Below are 25,851 nucleotides of genomic sequence, written 5' to 3'. Positions count from 1 at the left end.
AAATGCTAAAGGCATTTCTCTAGGCAGGAAACACAAGAGAAGGAAAAGACCTACGAAAACAAACCCAAAACAATTAAGAAAATGGTAATAGCAACATACATATCGATAACTACCTTAAATGTAAATGGATGAAATGCTCCAACCAAAAGACATAAACTGGCTGAATGGATACAAAAACAAGACCCATATATATGCTGTCTACAAGAGACCCACTTCAGACCTATGGACACATACAGACTAGAAGTGAGGGGATGGAAAAAGATATTCTATGCACAAGGAAATCAAAAGAAAGCTGGAGTAGCAATTCTCCTATCAGACAAAATAGACTTTAAAATAAAGACTATTACAAGAGACAAAGAAAGACACTACATAATGATCAAGGGATCGATCCAAGAAGAAGATATAACAATTGTAAATATTTATGCACCCAATATAGGAGCACCTCAATACATAAGGCAAATTATAATAGCCATAAAAGGGGAAATCGACAGTAACACATTCATAGTAGGGGACTTTAACAACCCACTTTCACTAATGGAGAGATCATCCAAAATGAAAATAAATAAGGAAACACAAGTTTTAAATGACACATTAAACAAGATGGACTTAATTGATATTTATAGGACATTCCATCCAAAAACAACAGAAAACACTTTCTTCTCAAGTGCTCATGGAACATTCTCCAGGATAGAGCATATCTTGGGTCACAAATCAAGCCTTGGTAAATTTAAGAAAACTGAAATCGTATCAAGTATCTTTTCCAACCACAGCGCTATGAGACTAGATATCAATTACAGGAAAAAAACTGTAAAAAATACAAACACATGGAGGCTAAACAATACACTACTTAATAACCAAGAGATCACTGAAGAAATCAAAGAGGAAATCAAAAAATACCTAGAGACAAATGACAATGAAAATACGACGACCCAAAACCTATGGGATGCAACAAAAGCTGATCTAAGAGGGAAGTTTATAGCAATACAATCCTACCTTAAGAAACAAGAAAAACCTCACATAAACAACCAAACGTTATACCTAAAGAAATTAGAGAAAGAAGAACAAAAAACCCCAAAGTTAGCAGAAGGAAAGAAATCATAAAGATCAGATCAGAAATAAATGAAAAAGAAATGAAGGAAATGATAGCAAATATCATTAAAACTAAAAGTTGGTTCTTTGAGAAGATAAACAAAATTGATAAACCATTAGCAAGGCTCATCAAGAAAAAATGGGAGAAGACTCAAATCAATAGAATTAGAAATGAAAAAGGAGAAGTAACAACTGACACTACAGAAATACAAAGGATCATGAGAGATTACTACAAGCAACTCCATACCAATAAAATGGACAAACTGGAAGAAACGGACAAATTGTTAGAAAAGCACAACCTTCCCAGACTGAACCAGGAAGAAATAGAAAATATAAACAGACCAATCACAAGCACTGAAATTGAGACTGTGATTAAAAATCTTCCAACAAACAAAAGCCCAGGACCAGATGGCTTGACAGGCGAAATCTATCAAACATTTAGAGAAGAGTTAACACCTATCCTTCTCAAACTCTTCCAAAATATAGCAGAGGGAGGAACACTCCCAAACTCATTCTACGAGTCCACCCTGATAACCCAAACCAGACATGTCACAAAAAAAGAAAAGTACAGGCCAATATCTCTGATGAACATATATGCAAAAATCCTCAACAAAATGCTAGCAAACAGAATCCAACAGCACATTAAACAGATCATACACCATGATCAAGTGGGGTTTATCCCAGGAATGCAAGGATTCTTCAATATATGCAAATCAATCAATGTGATACACCATATTAACAAACTGAAGGATAAAAACCATACAATAATCTCAATAGATGCATAAAAAGCTTTCAACAGGGCTTCCCTGGTGGTGCAGTGGTTGAGAGTCCACCTGCCGATGCAGGGGACACGGGTTTGTGCCCCGGTCTGGGAGGATCCCACACGCCGCAGAGCACCTGGGCCCGTGAGCCATGGCCGCTAGCCTGCGCGTCTGGAGCCTGTGCTCCACAACAGGAGAGGCCACAACAGTGAGAGGCCCGTGAACCGCAAAAAAAAAAAAAAAAGGTTTCAACAAAATTCAACACCCATTTATGATAAAATCTCTTCAGACAGTAGGCACAGAGGGGACTTACCTCAACATAATAAAGTCCATATATGACAAAACCACAGCCAACATCGTTCTCAATGGTGAAAAACTGAAACCATTTCCTCTAAGATCAGGAACAAGACAAGGTTGCTCACTCTCGTCACTATTATTCAACATAGCTTTGGAAGTTTTAGTCACAGCAATCAGAGAAGAAAAAGAAATAAAAGGAATCAAAATCGGAAAATAAGAAGTAAAACAGTGTCTTCCCTGGTGGCGCAGTGGTTAAGAATCCGCCTGCCAGTGCAGGGGACATGGGTTCAAGCCCTGGTCTGGGAAGATGCCACATGCCGTGGAGCAACTAAGCCCGTGTGTCACAACGACTGAGCCTGCACTCTAGAGCCTGTGAGCCACAACTACTGAAGCCCACGTGCTGCAACTACTGAAGCCTGTGTGCCTAGAGCCTGTGCTCCGCAACAAAGAGAAGCTACCACAATGAGAAGCCCACTCACTGCAACGAAGAGTAGCCCCTGCTCACTGCAACTAGAGAAAGCCCGCACGCAGCAACGAAGACCCAACGCAGCCAAAAATAAATAAAAATAAATAAATTTAAAGAAGTAAAATTGTCACTGTTTGCAGATGACATGATACTATACATAGAGAATCCTAAAGATGCTACCAGAAAACTACTAGAGCTAATCAATGAATTTGGTAAAGTAGCAGGATACAAAATTAATGCACAGAAATCTCTTGCATCCTAATACACTAATGATGAAAAATCCTAAAGAGAAATTAAGGAAACACTCCCATTTACCACTGCAACAAAAAGAATACAATATCTAGGAATAAACCTACCTAAGGAGACAAAAGACCTATATACAGAAAATTATAAGACACTGATGAAAGAAATTAAAGATGTTACAAACAGATTGAGAGATATATCATGTTCTTGGATAGGAAGAATCAACATTGTGAAAATGACTATACTGCCCAAAGCAATCTACAGATTCAATGCAATCCCTATCAAACTACCAATGGCATTTTTCATAGAACTAGAACAAAAAACTTCACACTTTGTATGGAAACACAAAAGACCCCGAATAGCCAAAGCAATCTTGGGAAAGAAAACCAGAGCTGGAGGAATCAGGCTCCCTGACTTCATACCATACTACAAAGCTACAGTAATCAAGACAGTATGGTACTGGCACAAAAACTGAAATATAGGTCAATGGAACAGGATAGAAAGCCCAGAGATAAACTCATGCACATATGGTCACCTATTTTTGACAAAGGAGGCAAGGACATACCCTGGAGAAAAGACAGCCTCTTCAATAAATGGTGTTGGGAAAACTGGACAGCTACATGTAAAAGAATGAAATTAGAACACTGCCTAACACCATACACAAATATAAACTCAAAACGGATTGAAGACCTAAATGTAAGGCTAGACACTATAAAACCCTTAGAGGGAAATACAGGCAGAACACTCTATGACATAAATCACAGCAAGATCCTTTTCAACCCACCTCCTAGAGAAATGGAAGTAAAAACAAAAATAAACAAATGGGACCTAATGAAACTTACATGCTTTTGCACAGCAAAGGAAAACATAAACAAGACAAAAAGACAACCCTCAGAATGGCAGAAAATATTTGCAAACAAAGAAACTGACAAAGGATTAATCTCCAAAATATACAAGCAGTTCATGCAGCTCAATATCAAGAAAACAAACAACCCAATCCAAAAATGCGCAGAAGACCTAAATAGACATTTCTCCAAAGAAGATATACAGATTGCCAACAGACACATGAAAGAATGCTCAACATCACTGATCATTAGAGAAATGCAAATCAAAACTACAATGAGGTATCACCTCACACCCATCAGAATGGCCATCATCAAAAATCTAGAAACAATAAATGCTGGAGAGGGTGTGGAGAAAAGGGAACCCTCTTGCACTGTTGGTGGGAATGTAAATTGGTGCAGCCACTATGGAGAACAGTATGGAGGTTCCTAAAAAACTAAAAATAGAACTACCATATGACCCAGCAATCCCACCACTGGGCATATACCCTGAGAAAACCATAATTCAAAAGGAGTCATGTATTACAATGTTCACTGCAGCACTATTTACAATAGCCAGGACATGGAAGCAACCTAAGTGTCCATCGACAGATGACTGGATAAAGAAGATGTGGCACATATATACAATGGACTATTAGCCATAAAAAGAAACAAAAGTGAGTCATTTGTAGTGAGGTGGATGGACCTAGAGTCTGTCATACAGGGTGAAGTAAGTCAGAAAGAGAAAAACAAATACTGTATGCTAACACATATATATGGAATCTAAAAAAAAAAAAAAAAAGGCTCTGAAGAACCTAGGGGCAGGACAGGAATAAAGATGGAGATGTAGAGAGTGGACTTGAGGACACAGGGAGGGGGGAGGGTAAGCTGGGACGAAGTAAGAGAGTAGCATTGACATATTTACACTACCAAATGTAAAATAGATAGCTAGTGGGAAGCAGCCGCATGGCTCAGGGAGATCAGCTCGGTGCTTTGTGACCACCTAGGGGGGTGGGATAGGGAGGGTGGGAGGGAGATGCAAGAGGGAGGAGATATGGGGATATATGTATACATATAGCTGATTCACTTTGTTATACAGCAGAAACTAACACAACAATGTAAAGCAATTATACTCCAATAAAGATGTTAAAAAAAATTTTAATAGCCACATGTGACTAGTAGCTACCCTTGTAGGAAGCACAGTTCCAGATAATGTGAGAAAAAAGTAATTCTTAGCTCGTATTCACTGGGCTCCTCGAACTAAACCTAAACCTCAAAGAGTAGAAACCCCAGAGATGAACCATAAGCAACTCTTAGGGTCATTAATGTATAGTTTCCAGGAGTAGACTTTTTTAAAAAGTGCACTCCTCCATCTTTATGTTCTAACATCCCATCTCTTGGGCACTAAAATGCTTTGGCTCTCAACTGTTCTGCATATTAATTAACTATGTGGAGAGCGAACCCCAGATTGACTGCTCCTTTGCAGTATCAATTCTGGGTGCACAGAAACAGCCATCCATGAAGGATGTGAGTAGCCAGGAAAAAGTCCACTCACAGCAATAAAATCACTTTGAACCAAATTCAGGGGACATTCTGCCTCTGATAAGAGTGTTCAGGGAATGCAGGACTGAAAAGTGAAATCAATCGAACTGACGAGAAAAGAACCACAGAACATTTTATTATTTTAAAGAAACCCAGAGAACAGACAGTGAAAAGGTGAAAGGGCAGAATTCAAAAGGGTTGAATCCTGGGGTCGGCTCTGGTTCCCGCAAGCCACCCCACCCAGGGAATGCTGAGTCTCCTGAAAAACTCTGCCCAGAGACTTCCCCGGGGCTCTTCCACACATTTCACAGTTCTGGGTCTACCTTTGGGGATAGCTGGCCTGGACCAGGTGACCAGATACCCGTTTTGCTCTTCTAAGGTCTGGAAGTGACCAGATCAGAGTAAACGGGGCCACTGACAGCCCAGGGACTTCCGTCCGTCCTGGAGCGTCATCAACGTCCTCGCCAATGGCAAATGCTTCAGGGCACCAATATGGCAAGACCTCTCCTGGACAGGCAAGCAATGGGCAGGCTCAAGAAACTATCTAAATAATCAGGCAAAAATGTCTGTCATCAGCACATGGAAAGATGAGGCACTGGGTCTCAAGGCTCCAGTTCAGCCTCCTTAAGGAAATTAGCTGGTAATTTTCTAGTATCCCAATTCTACTTACAAGCATCAGTTGAGGAAAAGAAATTGCTCTCTTGCCACAGTTACTCTGTGGGCTTCACCCCAGATGGAGTATAGGAGGAGGAAGCTTTTTAATGAAAATAGACTTAATTTCCTGAAAAGATTAGTATAAGGTCAGGGGGAATGAGTCTTTTGACTCTCTCATGAAGCCAATTGACTGGAGGCTATTTTACTCGCTAAAAAAGAAGTACATCTAAAAAAAAATACATGATAGTCTTTTTGCTATATAGTAATTCATTGGAACATTCACCAACATGAAAAGAGGGCTTCTGGTGGGACAAAGCTACACAAATGACTAATGGTAACCTGATGTCTGATTCCACAAATCAAAGAGATCTTGTCAAAGTACCCCAAGTCAAATCTCCAATTACTGGGACATGTTTCAGGAAGCATTAAACCTGAATATCCAGAGACTGGGGGACTTGAATCAGAGGCTGACAAACCCAACCAGAAACCTTATTATAACTAAGAGAGATCAGAGGGACAAAGCAAATACAGAAACATCACAAGGCAGGGAGCTGCATCTCAGAAAAGAAACCTTTGTCAAAAATTGAGAAAGGACGTAGAACGTTCCCTCGGCTTCCATCAAATACCATGGTGGAAGGTGTACCTTAGGCCAACTCTAAAGTTAGCTGAAAGCATCAGACAAATTAATCCTACGTACTTTACTATGTAAATTATAGTTCACGTCTTTATAATGATAAATCTGTGTTGACATAAGCCTATGAGAAGCGTGGAGAAAAAAACAGAGGAAAGGAGAGAAAGAAAGGTTACTATAAATTTAAGCAAGTATTTACCCTACAAAACACACGTGTTCGTAGGGATGCTGTTTAGGAAGAGAACTTGCCTAAAATTCAGAAATGCGATGTTTTACTTTTGATTCAGTTAGGAAGAAACCTGATAGCCCTATTGAAGAAGAGATCTCCTTAAAAGAAAGGCAGTACCAGGGCTAGAGGTCCAAAATGGGTCATGTTTTAAAGGTATTAAGTAAATGTCAACAATACTTGCAAATAAGGAAAGCAGGTGGAAGTCTGAATGACGGAGGTGCCAATGGGAGGAAGCTGAGAGTGCAGGGGAGTCTGGGGCTTCTGAAAGTTGGCAGGTTCTGCTACGTCTCTCTTTATTTGCTCAGAAGGGAGAAGTAGATGAGAACCTTGAGTGCTCAGAAAGCTGGGAGGGAGCCCGGAATTCTTCTGTGGGATTAGCAGGAGGGCAGGCCTGCTGGGAGCTATGCACGTTCCCAGGAGTCTTCACATTAAATCAGGTTTGCGAAAGAGCCAGAGGAGCTCCACCTTTAAGTAGAAAAGACAAAAGCCATCTGCCAGCTGAACCCCAAACTGGCTAGCAGGAAGCTTAGAAGGATGTGTCCCACTGAAGGCTGAAGGAGAACCATGGTTCAACACAACCATGAACAAAGTCGAAGGCAAATGAGAAAGACAGCCCGTTGTCTACCATCGATTAAATACTGTACACTTATTGACTGACACTGTACACAGGATTTGTAATGTTGACTATTATTTACCCTTGTACATTTCCATAACTGCATCTGCATAGCAAAAGGGTAACCTGGTCGAAAGCACACTCTGACCTTTATTGACCCCTGGCTGCGCCACTTACCTACTGGGAAGGAAACACCCACCCGTGGTGTTAGATTTACACATTTAAATCTATAAAGTGGATACACACATGACCCGAACTTGGCTTTACTGTGCTGTACCGTTGCTGTATTGTATCATGTGTCCACAGACGCGTGATGGAAAACAAAATTGCTCTGGGGAGGAAAACTGTTAAAGATGTAACTGAGCTCCAGGGATGTCTGTTCTGTCTCTACGGCAGGCAGAGCCCCCAGTAGGCGTGGGGAAACTGCGTGAATGTGTAGACTAGGAAGAGCCTTGTAGTGGAAAAAACATAGAGCTGGGATTGCCTTGCCACCAGGATAAACATCTTTTACATAGTTTAACATACATTGCGTTTTCTAGGAATGCAACTACTGTGTAAATTGAGGAAGGTGATATTTTCAGGGGGAAACTTTACTAAGATTCTTCACCAATCTGGGAAATTCACATCACCAAACCAAGCTGCTCTGGGCGTCTGAGTCTATTTTAATCCGATTTGTCAGTCTGCACTGGGCGCTGCATGTCTGTGGTGATGCTCACAGCCTCAGGCACCCTCCAACTTCATGTGTATCCTACCCAGGGTGTTTACACATTGAGGTACTCATCACCCTCCTGTGAATTCCCTCCTTTTACCCCGCACCCCCAAACTCCTGCATATTGCATCAGTGCGTTTAGAATTACATATGAAGATGAGTCACACTACCTTTGCGTTTCAGTTCAGGGCATTACAAAGCACTCACTCTATAGAGGGGGTGCCAGGGCTCAAGTTTGGGACCTCTTGTCCTAGAAGCCTGAACATGGGCCAGTCTCTTGGTTCCTGGACCTCCTGTGCGTGCTACGTGAATAAAAATGAGAGGTTTGGACTGACTTCTGTTAGATGATGAAGTGGTTGAGGGGAGCGGGCTGTTTGGGGCAGAGGATTTAGACAAACCACAATTTGAGTGGGAAAGGGCAAAGGGCAGCCGGCGATCAAAAGTCAACCTCCTTCCCCTGGCTGCACACCCGCTGCCCCAATTTCCAGGCATCTGAGGTCACAGTAACAACTTCAGGGCACACATTAATCTTCACAAAGCAATCACAAGCCAGGAGTTTCATCCAGAATTTCAGTGATTAAAGGTTATCAACACGCTGAGTCATAAACTAAGCTACAGATTCCCTGAAGGAGGTGCCAACCAGCTATCGCTGTAGCCCCAGGGGCCCATGTAGCACCAACTACCACTGCCTCCAGCTGGACACACAGGAGACCATACCTCTTTGTACCATCAAAATGGAGACCAAGATGCACGGGCAGAAGAGAGATGAGCACTTCGGTATAACGTCTCCTGCCTTATTGATGCTGCCTGGGCTTTGCTGAACCTTCCCAGTTGTAACTTTCCCTCGTATGTTTCCTTCCTTCCCACCCCCCCAACTGAAGTTGGGGTTTATTCCCCAGAACCAAAGACTGTGGGTAGGGAAAGTGAAAAAGGAAAGACACGAAGAAGATTTGCAGCAGGGAAATGTGATATGCCAGCTCACGACCCTAAAAAGCAAACCACACGTCAGCTTACTCGCCTTATCTGTTTCCTTTAAATTCTAGGGTCACAAAAATAGATGTGAAATTAAAATGTGCACAGCATTAGGGCAGCAATAGATACCTGGGGGATAGTGACTCTGACCCCATGGGCCCCTTCAGAGATGAACAGTGACACACACGAGTCCCAGGGCCTGGACATGCAGTCTGACCTTATTCCAGAGACTTCTATCTGGGTTCCATACTTCCTCACAACCCTGCCCACAGCTGCTAGCTTGCAGCCTCAGGCCTGAGTGCTTTGTGTTCACAATACATCCTTTCTAATGAGTCATGGATTCCTTTTGTCAGAAACACCTCCTGGCACAGAAAGTGTTTCAGTGAACCACACCTTGACCCATGCCACCAATCTTCAGGGCGATGCAAAGGTGGCTTTCCAAGCAATGCCAGGCTGCTGCCCGGAACAGTCTCACACTCACCTCCAATGCCCCCTGCCCTGCTCAGGCGGACCTCCAAGTTAGGACTAGAGGGGCCCAACAAACATCAAAGGGTCACCTCCCTGCAACTCAGGTCTGACTACAAAACTGCTGTCTGACCGAGTTTCTATAAAGCAGCGCTCATGAGAACACACCCAGGTTATTAGGAGAATCCTCCTGTGGATTCATCTGGAATGGAGGTATACATGTATGTACGCACATACGCGTGCCACACCTGCACACCACACACAAATATACACACCACCATGTGCACGTACACACAGGTACCTCCACACACACAAATACATACATATATACAGACCACTGTACGCACATACACACAAATATATACATACATACAGATATATACATGAATATATCCCCCTCAAAATGAAACAGCGTTTTGGTGACTTTCTCCCAGTGTGTTCTGAAGTGTTCATGCGGTGCTCCCAAGCCCGGCCGTGACAGGCACGGACCCACCACTCACCTCTCCGTGTCAAAGTATGAGTCGACGTAGGGATGCGGGGCCCCGGCCACGGCGAAGTTGCTGCTTCCAGTGTCAACAAGTATCTGCAGCTTTTATTTTTAAAGGAAAAACAGAGAAACCATCAGGTTACTTGAATAAGGCAACACTCTTGACTACTTGTTTTAAAAATTAAGTACCAAGAACAATGTATTACTTGGAAAAAACTTACATCGGTTAGAAATATCTTTAAAAAGCTGTTAGAAAACTGAAGCCTGAACACAGTCTGTCGTGAAGCTCGCATGGGCGAGGTGGAATCAGTTTAGCCTCAGAGAGGCACTCAACCTTAAACGAAGGTAAATTCAGTGGAATAAGTGGGATTTTTCCTTTTTCAGCTGCTGGCACCTGGTAACCAGGCAGAGCCCTTTCTCACCCTGGGCTCTTGGCCGGGTTTGTCACTTGGCTGGGGTAGCCCTCCTCCTGCCTTTCCAATCTCACTTGGAAATCCTGATTCACCCCCTCCTCTCCCTCCACACATCCAGGATGCTTTCCCAGACTCGTCCTGGCACTGGGCATCTCTCATCTCTGCTGCATAGCACCTAGGAACACCTGTCAGAGGTACCACTTTTTTTTTTTTTTTTTTTTTTTTTTTTAGTTTTAACGAGTTAGGATTTACACACAAATAAAAACAGAAGATCTTGGCTTTTCCACTGGTGCGCTCTGGCATGGTGTTCTCCCAAACCAAGATACAGGAATTCCTCTTATTCCCCGAAGGTCCCTTTCTGCCCCTTTCCAGTCAATCCCTCCTGTTTCTCTGAGGCAACCACTTTCTGAATCCTATTACCAGGGATTGAGTTCACCGGTTCCTGGACGTTATATAAATGGAATCATGTGGCGTTTTTGTCAGGGGAGCGAGAGGAAGGTCTAGCTTCTGCTCAACATGTTTTGGGGCTTCTCGCACTGAATAGAGAGACGATAAATGCCCCTTTGTGCCTCGTAACTTTGGGAAATGAATTCTCTTAATTCCGTTTACGAACACAGTCACTAGAAAAGTTGCAGGGCCTCACGACAGAGGCTTCGGAAAGATTTCAGACAGAACGCAATTAAAAAAGTATATTATCTTGTTCTCCATTCAAATATTTGATGTTCAACAGCCCGATCTCCCAAGCCGCAACCTGGATTGGACTGGGTGTCACCTGAATTTCACATAAACATTCCAAGGGCACCAATTAAATCTGCATGAACTTGGATTTTACAGGAGGGGAACTGGGGATGCTGAGGAATCCTCGCATGTACCACTGAACAGTTGGTAACAAGGAAAATTAGGTGGAGATCTGTCTGCAGGTCCATGGGGCTGGGCCAGATAGTCCTACCAGGCAGAGTTCTCCCTTTCTTGCTGCTTCTAAATGCTCTGATTTTCAGTGGGCACTCATACCAGAATCTCTGCATGTTTTTTTTCTGTTTTGATTTGTTTTTTTTTTGCGGTACGCGGGCCTCTCACTGCTGTGGCCTCTCCCGTTGCGGAGCACAGGCTCCGGACGCGCAGGCTCAGCGGCCATGGCTCACGGGCCCAGCCGCTCCACTGCATGTGGGATCTTCCCGGACTGGGGCACGAACCCGTGTCCCCTGCATCGGCAGGCGGACTCTCAACCACTGCGCCACCAGGGAAGCCCTCTGCATGTTTTTAAAAATACCTCCTTAACTTCAATTCTTTTAAGAGATGAGTTTATCTCATTTACATCCAATTATACACATTTTTCTTAATCCTATCACTTCCTCTGTCACATTTTGTTTTAATCCTGCCCTTCAGGATTTTTATGGAGGCCTCATCTGTAGCGATGACTGATTAAATCATTAGCCACTGGTGACTGATTCAACCTCCAACCCGTCTCCCCTCCCTGGAAATGAGGCTGAAAGTTGCAACTCTCTACTCTCAGGGTTGGTTCCCCATCCTTCAGGGCTTTCCAACAGCCAGCTGACTGATGTGACGCAGGTGTGGTTGGAAGGGACTTGTTATGAGAAACAAAAGACACCTTTATCACCCTTATCACCCAGGAAGTCCCAAGGGTTTCAGGAGCCCTGAGCCAGGAACTCGGACAAAGACCAAATACATATTTCTTTGTATAAATGTGTTTCTTCGTATAAATCACAATATCACATATGGACAATGGGAACTCAGCAAGGGCCGGAGCCTCACCCATCATTGGAATAAAGCTCACTCTGTCCTCACAGCAGACATAGTCCAAGCTGACCTAATAATATATGTAACTCACATGGCCTTGCGTCTTCAGTGCCATCTCCATGTCCTGGATTTAAAAGGTTCCTGAAGGCAAGATGAGCTTTTAAAGTTGCTCTGGTGAAAGTAGTAGAGAGATGAAGAAGAAAGGAAAAGAAACCCAAAAGCCCAGAATTCCAGGCTCACGGCAGCCATGAAAGCAGGCCGTTTTTACAAGCCTTTCCTGGGTCTCACTGGCAAACACGCACCCAACAGCCCAGCAGGATGCCTGTGGAAAGGCCAGGCCACCTGACAGCCGATTCCCAGGCTGGCATTCCACATCCACACACGATGCTCCTGCAAAACCAGCCCCAGGCAGAGCAGACACAGGACCGCTGTCCTGGGCATAATGGCCCCATTCCCTGCAGACATTTCAGTCTGCTCTCCTGGGTGTGGAATCCCACCTACAGCCTCCGCATCACACATCAGAACCAAGTCCTCTTATACACTCCCGTCCTCGCTTCTGCCACGCTGCACGTTACCCCTCCTCGCAGAGGCAGGCGACACAAAATAGAAAGTCACACCCAAACATAGACGGCGTTATTTTACACAGAAGACTCCTAATGGCCAGGCGTTCGTCCCCAGCTGTTTCAGCACAAGACAGCTTTCAAGAAAATTCAATTTGGAGTCACGGCTCGACCAAGTTGGTCACCACCTCGGCCGTTTCTAGAGGATAAGATTTGAGGCGAGAGACGGCCCAGATAAATGAGGCAGCCACAAAGCCAGGGAAGGAATGGATTTCTAGGGAGCAGTAAATGCTCTGAGTTGGGCTTCAAGTAATGTTTCTGAGCTGCCCACACCTTTTTTCTGTGCGATGACCTGGAAACGGACTTTTCTCACATTGACTTCTCGCGCCAGGGCCATGATTTTCCCTTTGCAAGTCCTAGTCTCAACTGCAAAGGAAAAAAAAAAAATACAGTCGCTTGCCCTATAAATTTTGCAGCATCCACCCTGAAACCACTACAGGCAAAGGCTCAGGGTGCAGAAGTCTTCTGGATGCCTCACCCCTACTCCACTCGCTGCATATGCCCTGCTGCGTCCTTATCCCGGGAACTTCCAACATCACTTCCCGTCTCCTTGGGTTCAGCTCCAAGTACACACAACAGTCTAACCACAGAGCCTGTCGCTCAGCCCCATAAAGGGACACTGAAAATACATACAAAATCGGGATATGCTTTGCACTTTCGAAGCACAACTGAAAATGATTCAGAAGTGTGTAAGAAACATCATCCCTGCTTCACAACAAGAAATGCAGAAAGGCCTCCGAGAGCTGCAAGTCCCCGCTTCCTTCCCTACACTAAGCAGCCTCCTGTAGAACCCACGTGCCATTTCTTCCAGAATTTAGGAACGCAGACAAAAGTCTGTCTCCACAAGGAGCAAGCGTCCTGTATTCTGATGGTCACCGGCTTTTCACTGCTCCCAGCTTTTTGCCAACCTCAGGGCTCTTTTATGGAAGAAGCAGGTCCCCACTGTGCATCATTTTCACACTGGAGCCTGTCTTCTCCAGAGAACATCCAAGCACAGGGCACCCCCATGCAAGTGGGGCCCACGTGAGGCTCACCAGCCTTTCTCCATCCAGCACCTTGGACAGTGCCCAGGGCGACCTAGGTGCTCAATGAACAGCTGTTGAATGAATGAAAAAGTGGGGGACTGAGAGACTTCCACCGAATGGAGATGACCACATGTAAAAGAGATAGCTAGTGGGAAGCAGCCGCATAGCACAGAGAGATCAGCTTGGTGCTTTCTGACCACCTAGAGGGGTGGGACAGGGAGAGTGGGAGGGAGACGCAAGAGGGAGGAGATATGGGGATGTATGTATATGTATGGCTGATTCACTTTGTTATACAGCAGAAACTAACACACCATTGTAAAGCAATTATACTCCAGTAAAGATGTTAAAAATAAACAAATAAATATAGGAAAAATGCACATTCCAGACAAACGGAATGTGTTTACTGACTTATAAAAGCAACCTGCATTATGCACCGACCAATTCTACACAAAATGTGGAGAGGGCAAAAGATCTCAGATGACCTTTTCCAGAAGACAGGGTGTGAAAATCCCATTACCCTCTAAGTGAAGACTTTCTTCTTTGCAGGATGCTTCTTTGACAATATTCCCCAGTTTTAGCAGCCCCACTCAAACTTGCAGAACGAAATTTTATAAAATAATCATGAAACAAGGACAGCCATTATGCACAAGTTACTGCTGGGAGGGAACCGGACGGCTTTTGATGGTGGACAGATTTTTCTCCATGTCAGGAGGGCAGTCCTGTCCTCACGTCACTGTGGCTCTTCATTTTGCTGGGCAGTGACGGAGCACACAAGGCCTGGGACCAAGACCACGTCGTCCTCCTGTCCTGTTCCTCTGCTCCCTCGTGCGGGAAGGGGGCCACTGACCTCTTTCACAGGATGCCTGCGAGGAGTAAATTCAGTCATATGAAGCGAGTAATAACTGTTAGCGCTGATCACACACGCAACTTTCAGCAGGAGGTGGGGAGAGAGGTCAGTCCTCGGTGGCCATTGCCACAAACTCCATGACACTCCAAGGAACCTCTGGCCAGGGCCGGTTCTGGAGCGATTTGAAGCTAACAGATTCTCCAGGAAGATTCCTTTAGGGGACAGTCAGGACTCTATATCGCCATGTCCTGCTCTGCCTAGACAAAGCTTACTTGTTTTTTTGTTTGTTTGTTTGTTTTAAATTTATTTATTTTTTATTTTTATTTTTGGCTGCATTGGTTCTTCGTTGCTGCGCGCGGGTTTTCTCTAGTTGCGGTGAGTGGGGGCTACTCTTTGTTGTGGTGCGCGGGCTTCTCATTGCGGCAGCTTCTCTTGTTGCAGAGCACAGGCTACTGTAGGCGCATGGGCTTCAGTAGCTGTGGCATGCGGGCTCAGTAGTTGTGGCTCGCGGGTTCTAGAGCACAGGCTCAGTAGTTGTGGCGCACGGGCTGAGCTGCTCCGCGGCATGTGGGATCTTCCCGGACCAGGGCTCGAACCCGTGTCCCCTGCATTGGCAGGCAGATTCTTAACCACTGCACCACCAGGGAAGCTGCTTACTTGTTTTTAAAATGGCACATCTTATGGGGTTTTATTTTCCTCCTTTTGTTTTCATACAATTATGAGCCACCTCTCATGCTGTCTGCCAGCGAGCGGAGGTTAATTACAAACCACACACAGTGCTGTCTTTGAGACCCAGGCAGAGTCCTACGTCCTCCGAAAGGCCTTTCAGTGGCGGCCCTGATCCATTCCTCTCCTCTGACAGCCGTGGCCTGATTTTTGGCCCCCTCCCTTGTCTGATGTCTTTTACTGGCCTCTCATTTCTCCGAGGTGCACAGGTTTCCTCTCTGTGAGCCTGTAAGTTGCTTGAGGGCAAAGCCCTTTTTCTTAGTCTTTGGAACAATCTCCATACTGACTACCTTTGATAGGAATTCGGTAATCACCTGGTCCATAAGATGGGGAGGAAATACACATGAACTCCACCTAGGAGTGGAAAGCTGATAAAGAAGGTAAGCCTGCCAAGAAGCTGGAGAGAATTCACCGGGCGAATTCTTGATACACTTGTGCACGTACTTTATTTAGCTTTTCTAGAATTGGCTAGAGTGGCTAACTTAACTTCCCAGTTGCTATATGATCACACGCTTCCTCTTAATTATCCAAGGCTAAGCAGAGGTAGGAACAAGATGATGGTGTGGGGGAAGTTTGTTGGTGCCTCCACCTGACGCCACACTCACTCCAGCTGCTGGGGCTCTTCCAGCACCCAGGGCGCAGTGTGCTTCCTTCCCAGCCCTGTCTGATTCCCAGTAAAGCCCTAGTCATACCTGCAAAGAAAAAGAAAAAAATGCCCTCCAGCATCCATGTCAGGCCTGAGGTGCCCAGGAATGAACGCTCACTGCTGGGTGCAGCCCTGAACCCCAAATACACAGCTGACGGATGAAGCCCCCACATCCTGATCCCTGGGCGGACGGCCCTGAGTGTGCCCTGCGCCACCTCCAGGATTCCCCGTAGCGCTGCCCTGTATTAGTCTTCTCCTCCCTCCTGCCTTGCTGCCCTGCCCCTACCAGTGCCTCCGGGTAGAGAGGAACAGGGAAGGTTGACTCGCACAAGCCTTGCCTCCTGTGCCCCAGAGAGACCAGACATCTGTCGGAGGGGCTCCCTCCCCAAGGTTCACCACCTGTGGAAACCTCCAGACTGTGCACGGCTCCCACTGTCCGTTCTCAATTCTCGTTGATGCGCTGGGCAATAACCCCACAGAAAGCCATTTGCTAATTCTGCTGTAATAAGGAAAAAGGCGGCATTAAGGAGAAGCACTGGTTCCACGTCTAGTTAGTGATTAGCAGCCTGAGGTCTCTCAGATATCGCTGCCTCTTTTTCAGCAGGTTAATAGAGAGGAAAATGAGCAGATAATTTCAATAATGGCTCATTTAACACAACGATTCCTAATTACATTAGCAGCCCATCTGCTGAAGTCTGCCAGCAAGCAGAACGCACAGCGGCGGGGTCCTTGGCGGCCTGGCTCCGCAGGGCTGTGTGCCCACAGTTGTGACATGGGATTGTAGGTGCTGATCTTGTTAATCAGGGTCTCTTGGGGCTTCAATTCTGGAAATGAATCTCGTTTTACTTCAACACGCCTTGTTGAAGGAAGCAAAAATAATTGCCACGCGCCATTTCTCCACGTTCTAAAATTAAGGTTGTTTTTATAGAGAAGGAAAAAGAAATCATTTTCAAAGGGCTCCACTTAACACAAACAGATGTTACCGAAGTTAGCTACGAGAGGCTTGATTATACAATCTTTTCAGGCTCTGTGTGTATGCATGTGTGTGTGTGTGTGCACGTGCTTCCTCCTCGCAGATGGGGCTCTTGCTAGAAAAACACAGCCCAGAGACCCGCGGATGGCTTCCCTGGTTCCTGGGAAACCTCAGCTGCCGAAAGGATGCTGGGAGGAGAAGGGACACCCGCCTGGCTGTGTCTGATCCGAACGTGGCGGCAGTTTTCCACTGAATGCTTAGGGCTTGGCAGGTTGAGGCCGGCTGCAGAGGTCGTAGGCTGTAGAAAGGTTAAGTGTGGCGGTCCTTGTTCTAGGAGACTAAAAGTCACCCCGAAATCAGAATCCTTCTGGACACGGGAGCTGTCACTACCTCTGCAGCTGAAACCTGTCACCGGGGTGATGGGACAGTTACTGGAGGGAGGGGCTGCTCTGTGATTGAGTTTCCTAACTTTTCAAACAACCCATCCCTGTTAGGATGAGTGGAAAGGCCGGATTTCTAAGGTGGGGGGAGGAGATTTTATCACACACCAGAGCTGATGCCCTGAAATGTGCTGCAACTATGTCCATTCGTGGGATGCTGGTTTCAAGTTCACTTTCTACCTGTGGTCCCAGGATACACCCTGCACTTTCTCTAAAGCAGAGTGGCATGAAAACTATCAGCTTTAGCGTCTGTTAGACCTGGATTTGAACCCTGGCTTAGCCTCCTGTGAATGAAGAATACCACCTGCCATATTGGTAAACAAAGGCTGTTACAGCCATCGAGCCATCACGTCACAGCCTCCTTGATGGTGCCCCCTGAGGACGCTCAGGGTGAGAAAGCACAGAGAACTGGCCCCAGGGAGCTGAGGTGCACATCAAAGGAATGACTTCAGTGAACCCGGACTCTTGCATCTTCCCATACAGAGAAAAGCACTAAATCCGTTAAGTTGAGATGTCTGGTTTTCTTTCATTAACAATAATATCTTGATGTTCCGACTACCTGGTCTTTGCTTCAAAAACTCCTGTATGTCCCGGCTCCCCCCTTGCCTCTTCAGAGCGGTCCCTCAGAGCCATCTGAGATGCTGTGTCCCGGACTTAAGTCCTCAGTTTTGTCCGCCAAGTAAAACATAACTCTCAACTTTTATGCTATGCTTTTTTTTTTTTTTGCAGTTGACACTCCTGTTGGCCGTGGAACCTTAAGTAAACTACTATCTCTGAGCCTTGGTGTCCTCACCTGTAAGGTAAGATGATAGAGTGTTGCTCTGAGGGGCACATGAGATGCCCCTCATGTATGTGTGATACACCCAGAACAGTGCCTGGTATATTGGGGTGCTTCAATTCCTCAGAGAGGGGCAGTGTGACGTGTTTTCCTCTTGCTACAGGGCTGACTTCTCAAATACATCACTGTGCCAAACATCACACGCATCCAGCTCCCCACCAGACTTTCACTCCGAGTCTCCACACTGCAGCGAGTGTGGACGCAGCCCAGAAGTAACGTGCATAAGCTCCAGAACTGGCACCCCTGTGTGTTTAGCAGCCTTTCCCCATGCACGGTGGCTGGTCCTGCTGCAGGTGATGCTGAGAGGGACATGACCATGCGCTGAAACATCTGGGGATGCCCTGTGTCAGCGGCACCTGCACTTGGCTGGAACCAGGCAGAGATCCATCCGGGAACGCTCTAATCCCGAAGCCAGGGATGCAGCTTTCGCTCACCCTGTCTTTTCTTCCCCACCATGGAGTTGGTATGCCCTATCTATTCTACTTCCAGAATGTTTCTAAAACTGTTCATGCTCCCCTCTCCCCTTCCACCTCCCTGGCTCACCCCGGGGTCTTTGTGTCGCTAGCTCTGAGCACAGTGCCTGGCACACAGTAAGTGCTCAATAAAGCTTGCTGAATGAATGAATGGTGCCCAAACACCACTGAGGCCACCCTGTCGCAAGAGACTTAAGTCCAGCTAGTTTCTGCTCTCTCCGGCCTGGGTTTTCTCAGGGTCCAAGCCCTCCCCGGGGTTTTAGTGAGTTCCAGGGTCTCCCAGTCGCAGCGACTCCTGGGCTCTGAGGACAATTTTTAACAGTGGTGTAGCAATAGCATTAGCGTACACTTGAGGAAGAAAACAATACTCTAAGGCCACTGCCCTAACAGAGCTGCACCTGGGGGTCTCCATCGTTGGGTCTCATCCTTACATGTGAGAGTTGACCCTGGGTTTGTTTCCCTTAATATTCCAAGGCTCCAGCCATCCGTTCAGGCTGCTGAGAATTAGAGACAACATCCGTACTCAAGTCCAAGGGTGTGATCACGCAGCCAGGGCTGCCTCTGGTCCAGCAGAGCCAGGGCCAGAAGCCAGAGCCACTTCACCTCTGGGCTCAGAGCTCACAGGGTAGCTGCCATCACACCTGAAGAAGGTACTTGGTTGTCTGCCAAGGGCTACACGTGGCAGCACAGTCTCCAGGGATCACGGACTACAAGGGGAGATGCTCTCAGCAGCCTCGCGTCCACCAAGCTTCTGGAAGTAAGAGCTGGAAGCCAGAAAGTACCTCGATGTTTGCAAGGGGCAATTCAGAGACAGGTGGGCTGGATGCTTCCACCTGCTTGGCCAGCCCCTCCCTCTTTGCAGGCAAACTCGGGAGCGGGCTAGGGAGGCAGAAAGAACACAAGGAGCGCCCTTTCTATGGAGGATGTCAGGGCCCCAGGGACCTCCCTGGGCTGCGGAGTTCCCCTCAGCCTCTGAGCTTACACAGTCTGCCTGCTGGCAGGATGCAATCCCACCGATTGAAGAATGAAAGCGGATATTTAAACAGACACGGATGAGAGTCACAAGGCTGGATGGACCTCATTCACTGACGCCAATAAACATGATCCTTTTTCCCACAGAAAGGAAAACTCACGCCGAACTGCCTCTCTCAGAAAGCACTATTAAAAAGGACAAAAGCAGGTCTGTCTCCTTATTTTGGTGATTGTGGGGGGAAGGGCTAAATAGGGAAAGTGCGATTAACAGAGGGCAAGTCAGCCTTTTCTTCCCCAAAGAGATGACTACAGCCGCTCCCTCCAAAACCCGTTACACATTTCCAGGGTTTTTAGGAGACATCATTTTAGCTAAAAATCTTCCTGCACATTTTTCAGAAGAGTTTAAACAGATTCTCAACAAAGGCGTAATGTCTTAACCCTTGACATTTCTGGAGTTTCACTAAATTTTCCCTTTTGCTCAAGAGTTGATAACTTTGAATGGAAAGCCATTTCAGATCTGAACTTGCAGAAGAAAAGACATGGGATTAACTTCACCCTGGCTCCCAGCATTCAACTATTGTTACAACTTTCAGTAAATGTGAAAAAAAAATTAAGATAAAGCATATATACTCACTGCAGCAACGGGCAAGATTTTCAAGTTACTATTACTATAAAATGGTTACTCCTCACTATTATTCTAGGTATCAAGATTCATTTTGTAAATGGTAGTAAAATACACAAAACATGAAATTTAGCATCTTAACCACTTCTAAGTGTACAGTTCAGCAGAGTTAAGACATTCACACTGTTGTACAACCACCACCACCATCCATCTCCAGAATTTTGCATCATCTCAAACAGAAACTCTGTCCCCACTAGGGACTTCCCTGATGGTCCAGTGGTTAAGATTCCGGGCTTCCACTGCAGGGGGCCTGGGTTCCATCCCTGGTCGGGAAACTAAGATCCCGCATCCCACGTGGTGCGGCCAAAAATAAATAAATAAAATCAAAAGAAAAACAGAAACTCTGTACCCACTAAACTAATCCTCTATTCCCCGCCCCCCAGCCCCTGAACCACCGTCCAACTCCCTGTCTCTAGAGACTTGGCTCCTCTGGAGTCCAGTATTTGTCCTGGCTTATTTCACTGTGCAAAATGTCCTCAAGTTTCATTCACGTTGTAGCAGGTGTCAGAATCTCCTTCCCTTCTAAGGTTGAATAACATTCCGTTGTATGTATACTCCACTTTTTTTTGGTCCATTTATCCATCAATGGACACTTGGGTTGCTTCCAACTTTGGCTACTGTAAATAACGCTGCTATGAATGTAGGTGTACAGATATCTCTTCGGAATCCCGTTTCAGTTTTCTTGGGAAGATTCTTTTTTCTTTCAGTGAATATTTAGTGAGTGGTGACCACGTGCCGGGGCCATGGAGACGGAAGATATGGGCCCCTTATGGAATTTATCACCTAACATTCAGACCCAAGACCAGCCTTCTCTTCTGTAATGGGTTTCAGTCTCTGCTGAATTGGCTATAGGACTGGTGAGGAATAAAGTACAAATAACTGTAGTTGACTTGTTTGAGGTTTTTCCACTGAATTAAAAGTTTAATTTCTAAGCCCTTTCTCACTCCAATCAACACTCCTAAAGAAAAAAAACTCTCCCCCCACCCCCGTTTATGATGATATTTATCAGGGTACTATAATCGATTTTAACACTGTGTAAAACACAAAAGAATTAGGAAAGTAAATTTCCTAATAGGGAAATGGACTGCCAATCATATTATTTTGCATTTGAGTATACAAATGACTGCATCATAACTGCACTGAATCTGAAACTGACCTGGCCAAATAGCTTTTCGAGGTTAGCCTCTCGGAGATTATTTGAAATAAACTCCATGTACGTGTAGTGAACATACACGTACAATACTATCATCAAGTGCTTTGAAAGCAGAAATTGTGATTTAAGTCCTAAGTAACACAAGGGTACAAACACCTTCTAGCAGCAGTGATGACTGTACATGGGTATGTTAATGGGAATGACTGATAATCTAAGATTCCTCACATGCATCTCTGTGTCAAATGCTGTGACCTAGCCTTTAGGACGACATCTTCTCAAAATCTAAAATGGTATCTCCATTTTACAGAACCTCTTTGCATACTGATCTGATAGGCCCAAACTTGGAATGTATAAAACAAAAATGCCATTGTTTTCAGATTTGCTACCCTTCGCTAATTTCAGTTCAGCCATTTAAGAAACAGACATTTCTATGAGGTTCCTAAAAGGTTTTGGGTTTTTTTTCTTCTTATTAAACCCACGAGGAAAAAAAATATTTTAATAGGCATATGGCGATCAAAGATATCATTCTCTGCTGGAAAGATTTTTTAAAGCCCTTCCAAGTAAATTCCTCTCAGGAAAGACATTAAATCTCCACATTATTTATGGTGTCCAGATATTTTGAAAGAATGCTAGCCCAGAAGAGAAATAACGGATGCATCCCTCTTTTGCATCTATGCCGGCAAAATACAGATGTTTTCCTAATTAGGGTATAGAACAGCCACACGGAAACCTTCCAGAACATTTTAGAGGTGGGAGAAACGAAGACTTAGCAAAAAAAAACCAAAAAACTGCAACATATTAACCTTGGCAAAATCTCTAGCAAACATGTGACTGCTCTTGGGTATCATCATCAAATATGACAGATGCTGCAAAAGTAGACACAGATCCACCTCTTCCTAATTCCAGCCTTTTCCACGGACAGTGGACCCACGTCCCATTGACCACTCAGGACAATACATCCCCAACTCCCCCATCTCTCCTCCACATCGTCAGGTTTTCCCTCCTCTACCAGGACCACAGCCACCTTATAAGCAGATTGTGATATTTCCCATCTTAAGAAAGATGACACACAACTTTCTTCACCCCACATCTTCCTCCCACCTCGGCCCCATCTCTCTGCACTCCTTGTGACTCTCATCCGTGTCTGCAACTCCAAAGAGTTGACAGCGAATCCTCTCCTCCGATTCCCACTGGAACCCACCACCCGGTGGGAACAGCTCTTCCCTACATCAACCAGGATCCTCACGTGCCTAAGTCAACCCTTAAACCCCCCTCCCTGGGGCCGTTGTAGGATCTGTCACTGATCACGACTCTGTTTCCCTCGGCTCCCGGACACACCATCTTCTAGTCTCCTCCCATCTCTGTGGCTTCTCAGGGCCCTGGCCGATCCCTCTTCCTCTCCCCAGCCTCTAAGTTTTGGGGTGTCTCAGTCCCCATCCTTGGAGCCCACCTCCTCTGTCTAGACCCACCCCACGGGGATTGCATCCAACCTCAAGACTGTACACATCTCCTCTACCCAAGTGACTCTCAAATATAGGTCTCCATCTGGAACCTCTTGCTTGAACTCCAGATGCAGATTCAGCTGCTCCTGGACCACTCACCTTGGATGTTACAAAAAGCATCTCAATTTGGCTTTTCCAAAACTAAACTCCCAATTTACCTAGTAAACCATGTCACACTCATCCACAACAATCCCAGCCCCCTCTTTTCTCTTACCCCCTCTCCTACAGCCCGCTGGAAACTCCTTGGGGCTCCTCCTAACACAACCACACGCTCTTCCCAAGAAGGGCCTTTGCACTGGCTGTTCCTCCTGCAGGCAACACCCTTCCCCACGTACCTCACTCCCTCTTTCTTTAGGTCTCAGCTCCCAAGTCAAAGGTGCCTTCCCCAGCTAACCTATACAAATTAGTCACACTCTCAGCATGACTTTGCCCATGGTTTAGTATTTTTCATAGCCTCCACCCCCATCCAAATACAGGACATTGACTTGATTTGTCTGTCTTTCCTCACTAAATTGTAAGATTCGAAGCGGCAGGATTTCTTGTTACCATGTCTCACTGCTGTAGCCTCTGTGCCTAGAAGAGGGCCAGGCAAGTATTCAGTGCACATCAAATATTTATTGAATGTGTTTAGTCACTTGTGAATTATAGTAACCGCCTTAACAAAACAATAACCAAACTCAGCCACGAGATTAGATGTTACGGAACACAAAAATTGAAGCATTGAAATGAACCTTAGGGGGTCATTGTTTTGTCCACTGGAATCACTCCAGGAATTAAAAAAAATATACAGACTCTCCAATCCAGAGAATGAAGCCTGGAGTTCAAGCACTTAACAAGATGACTAATTATCAGCCAGGTATGGGGACCACTGATGTGGTCCAGCCTCCCCGTAATGTAGCACTGCTGTCTAGAACCACCCTGACAGGTGGTCAGGTTTCTGCCGGATGCCTCAGAGATGAGAAGCTCATTACCTTATGCCCTAGCTTGTCACAGGTTCAGGGTATTCATTCTGGAATGCTCGTTCTTGCTCAGTTTAATTCAGCAAATATTTTTTTAAGGCCCTACCCTGTGCCAGGCATGATACTCCATCCTGGGATGAAGGGGTAGCGAGAGGGACTCGGTGCCTGTCCTCAGGGAGTTTCCAGTCAGCTAAATATTTCACGGTCCCCACGGCTTCCCAGGAGACCTAGCCTGCCCTCTGCAGCAACGCCCTCTTCCATGAAGCAGCTTGTTGAATATCTGAAGTGTGGTGGAGTGTGCCCTACACAGAGCCCATGGCGTCCCTCCTCTGGGATGGTGGGTGGGCAGGAGGTATATCTCCCTGGAGTCCTCCAAGCCTTGGTCATATGACCTGACTCCCTGCCCCTTCCCCACCTTGGTAGCTTCTCAGGGTCCCGTTGAAAGTTAATATCCAGCCTCCATAGGAACTTCCAACAATCCACTAATCAATATCACCTAATGATCAATTTCCATACATGTCAACTCAACATTACCCATGCCGCGATACACACAGCAAACACTGAATTGCAGTCACACCTGCCCACTTAGCACAAAGACCTGTGAAAATAATTCATAGTAAAACTTGTATTACATGATTTCACAGTTCCCTAATACATTAAAAAGTACAGAAAAGCCGACATCGAACAAAGGTGGGATATGAACTTGATAAAGATTTTTTTAGAGCTCCAGGACACCCTGCTCTGTCCAATCAGGGCCTCTGTTAGCAGCCAACTGAAGTTTTAAAACAATCAAGTTTTAATCCTTGACAACAATCCTAAAAAAGGCTGGGCTTGCAAGTTTGGAAAATATAGATTACTGTCTGAAACTACCAAAGTTACCTCAAACTGTATCTCCTTCACTGACAAAATAGATTTCCTGCAGAAATGAGTGTGGGTGCAGACTTTGGAAAGAAATTTCCCCACGCCATTTCCCGAACTCTGATTTATAAGAAGAGTCTCGCAGCCTTACCACCGAGTGTTAATATGTGCCTAACGAGTGCGCCCGCCACACCTCTTGGTTTCTGGACAAAAGGGAGATTTGAGCTGCTCAGTCTTCAATCTTCTCTCCCTGGAGGAGGCTGCCAGGTTTGGAGATCAATGAACTGCCCAGATGGAGATGAGACCATCAGAGTCACAGCTGAAAGCCTCAGACGCTTAAGTGCCAGGTTTTGTACAAAACATCTCAATCCTTTTGGTTTCAAGTGCTCCGAAGGACAGGCAGCGAGACGGTCTTAGCCTTTGGATAACTGGCTATAAAAGAAGCCACAATTTTCTGATTCACCCGAATGTCACGATTTTGCCCCGAGTGGATGTGTCTCGATTTGTGAAAAACAAATAAACTTAATTCTGTGAAATGTGTTTCTCGTAGGTCTACCTTCAGTGCAGGAAGAGAGCTGAACAGTGCCCGGCACACAGTGGGTGTTCAGTGTGTTTCCGTCATATTAACATTCATTTACTGAAGAACAAAAGACTTCATAGGACAAGTATTTTTTATGGTCCAGATGGGATCTTGCAGCACAGGGACGATTCTAGCCCGGGAGGTCCTCCCCTTCTCATTCCTGCCAACATAAAATGATCCGAGATGTTGGGATGGGAAGGAGGGGGGGCCCTGGGACACTGGAAACCTGTGGAATCTGAGTGAGGGGTCGGGGGCCAGAGCTGGAACGGCCAGATGCATTCCGCCCCCACCAGGAGCTGCACGTAAGCAGGAGGTGTTAGTTTGCTGGGACGCCCAGAACAAAATACTACAGGCTTGGGAGCTGAAACAACAGAAATTCATCTTCTCCCAGTCCTGGAGGCTGGAAG

At 45.7% G+C, this 25,851-nt stretch overlaps 1 protein-coding gene across 1 annotated transcript in view; it reads right to left on the bottom strand.

Moving 5' to 3' along the window:
* BACE2 (beta-secretase 2) overlaps positions 1-25,851 on the bottom strand; it is a 94,212-nt gene that overhangs the window by 49,717 nt on the left and 18,644 nt on the right. The window contains exon 2 of the mRNA XM_004264576.4: positions 9,993-10,081. Coding sequence (XP_004264624.1) covers positions 9,993-10,081 — 89 coding nt within the window. The remainder of the gene's footprint in view (positions 1-9,992; positions 10,082-25,851) is intronic.

The sequence above is a fragment of the Orcinus orca genome, chromosome 5 (genome assembly GCF_937001465.1).
Source record: "Orcinus orca chromosome 5, mOrcOrc1.1, whole genome shotgun sequence".
Taxonomy (NCBI): domain Eukaryota; kingdom Metazoa; phylum Chordata; class Mammalia; order Artiodactyla; family Delphinidae; genus Orcinus; species Orcinus orca.
This window is presented reverse-complemented; position numbering and strand designations above follow the sequence as displayed.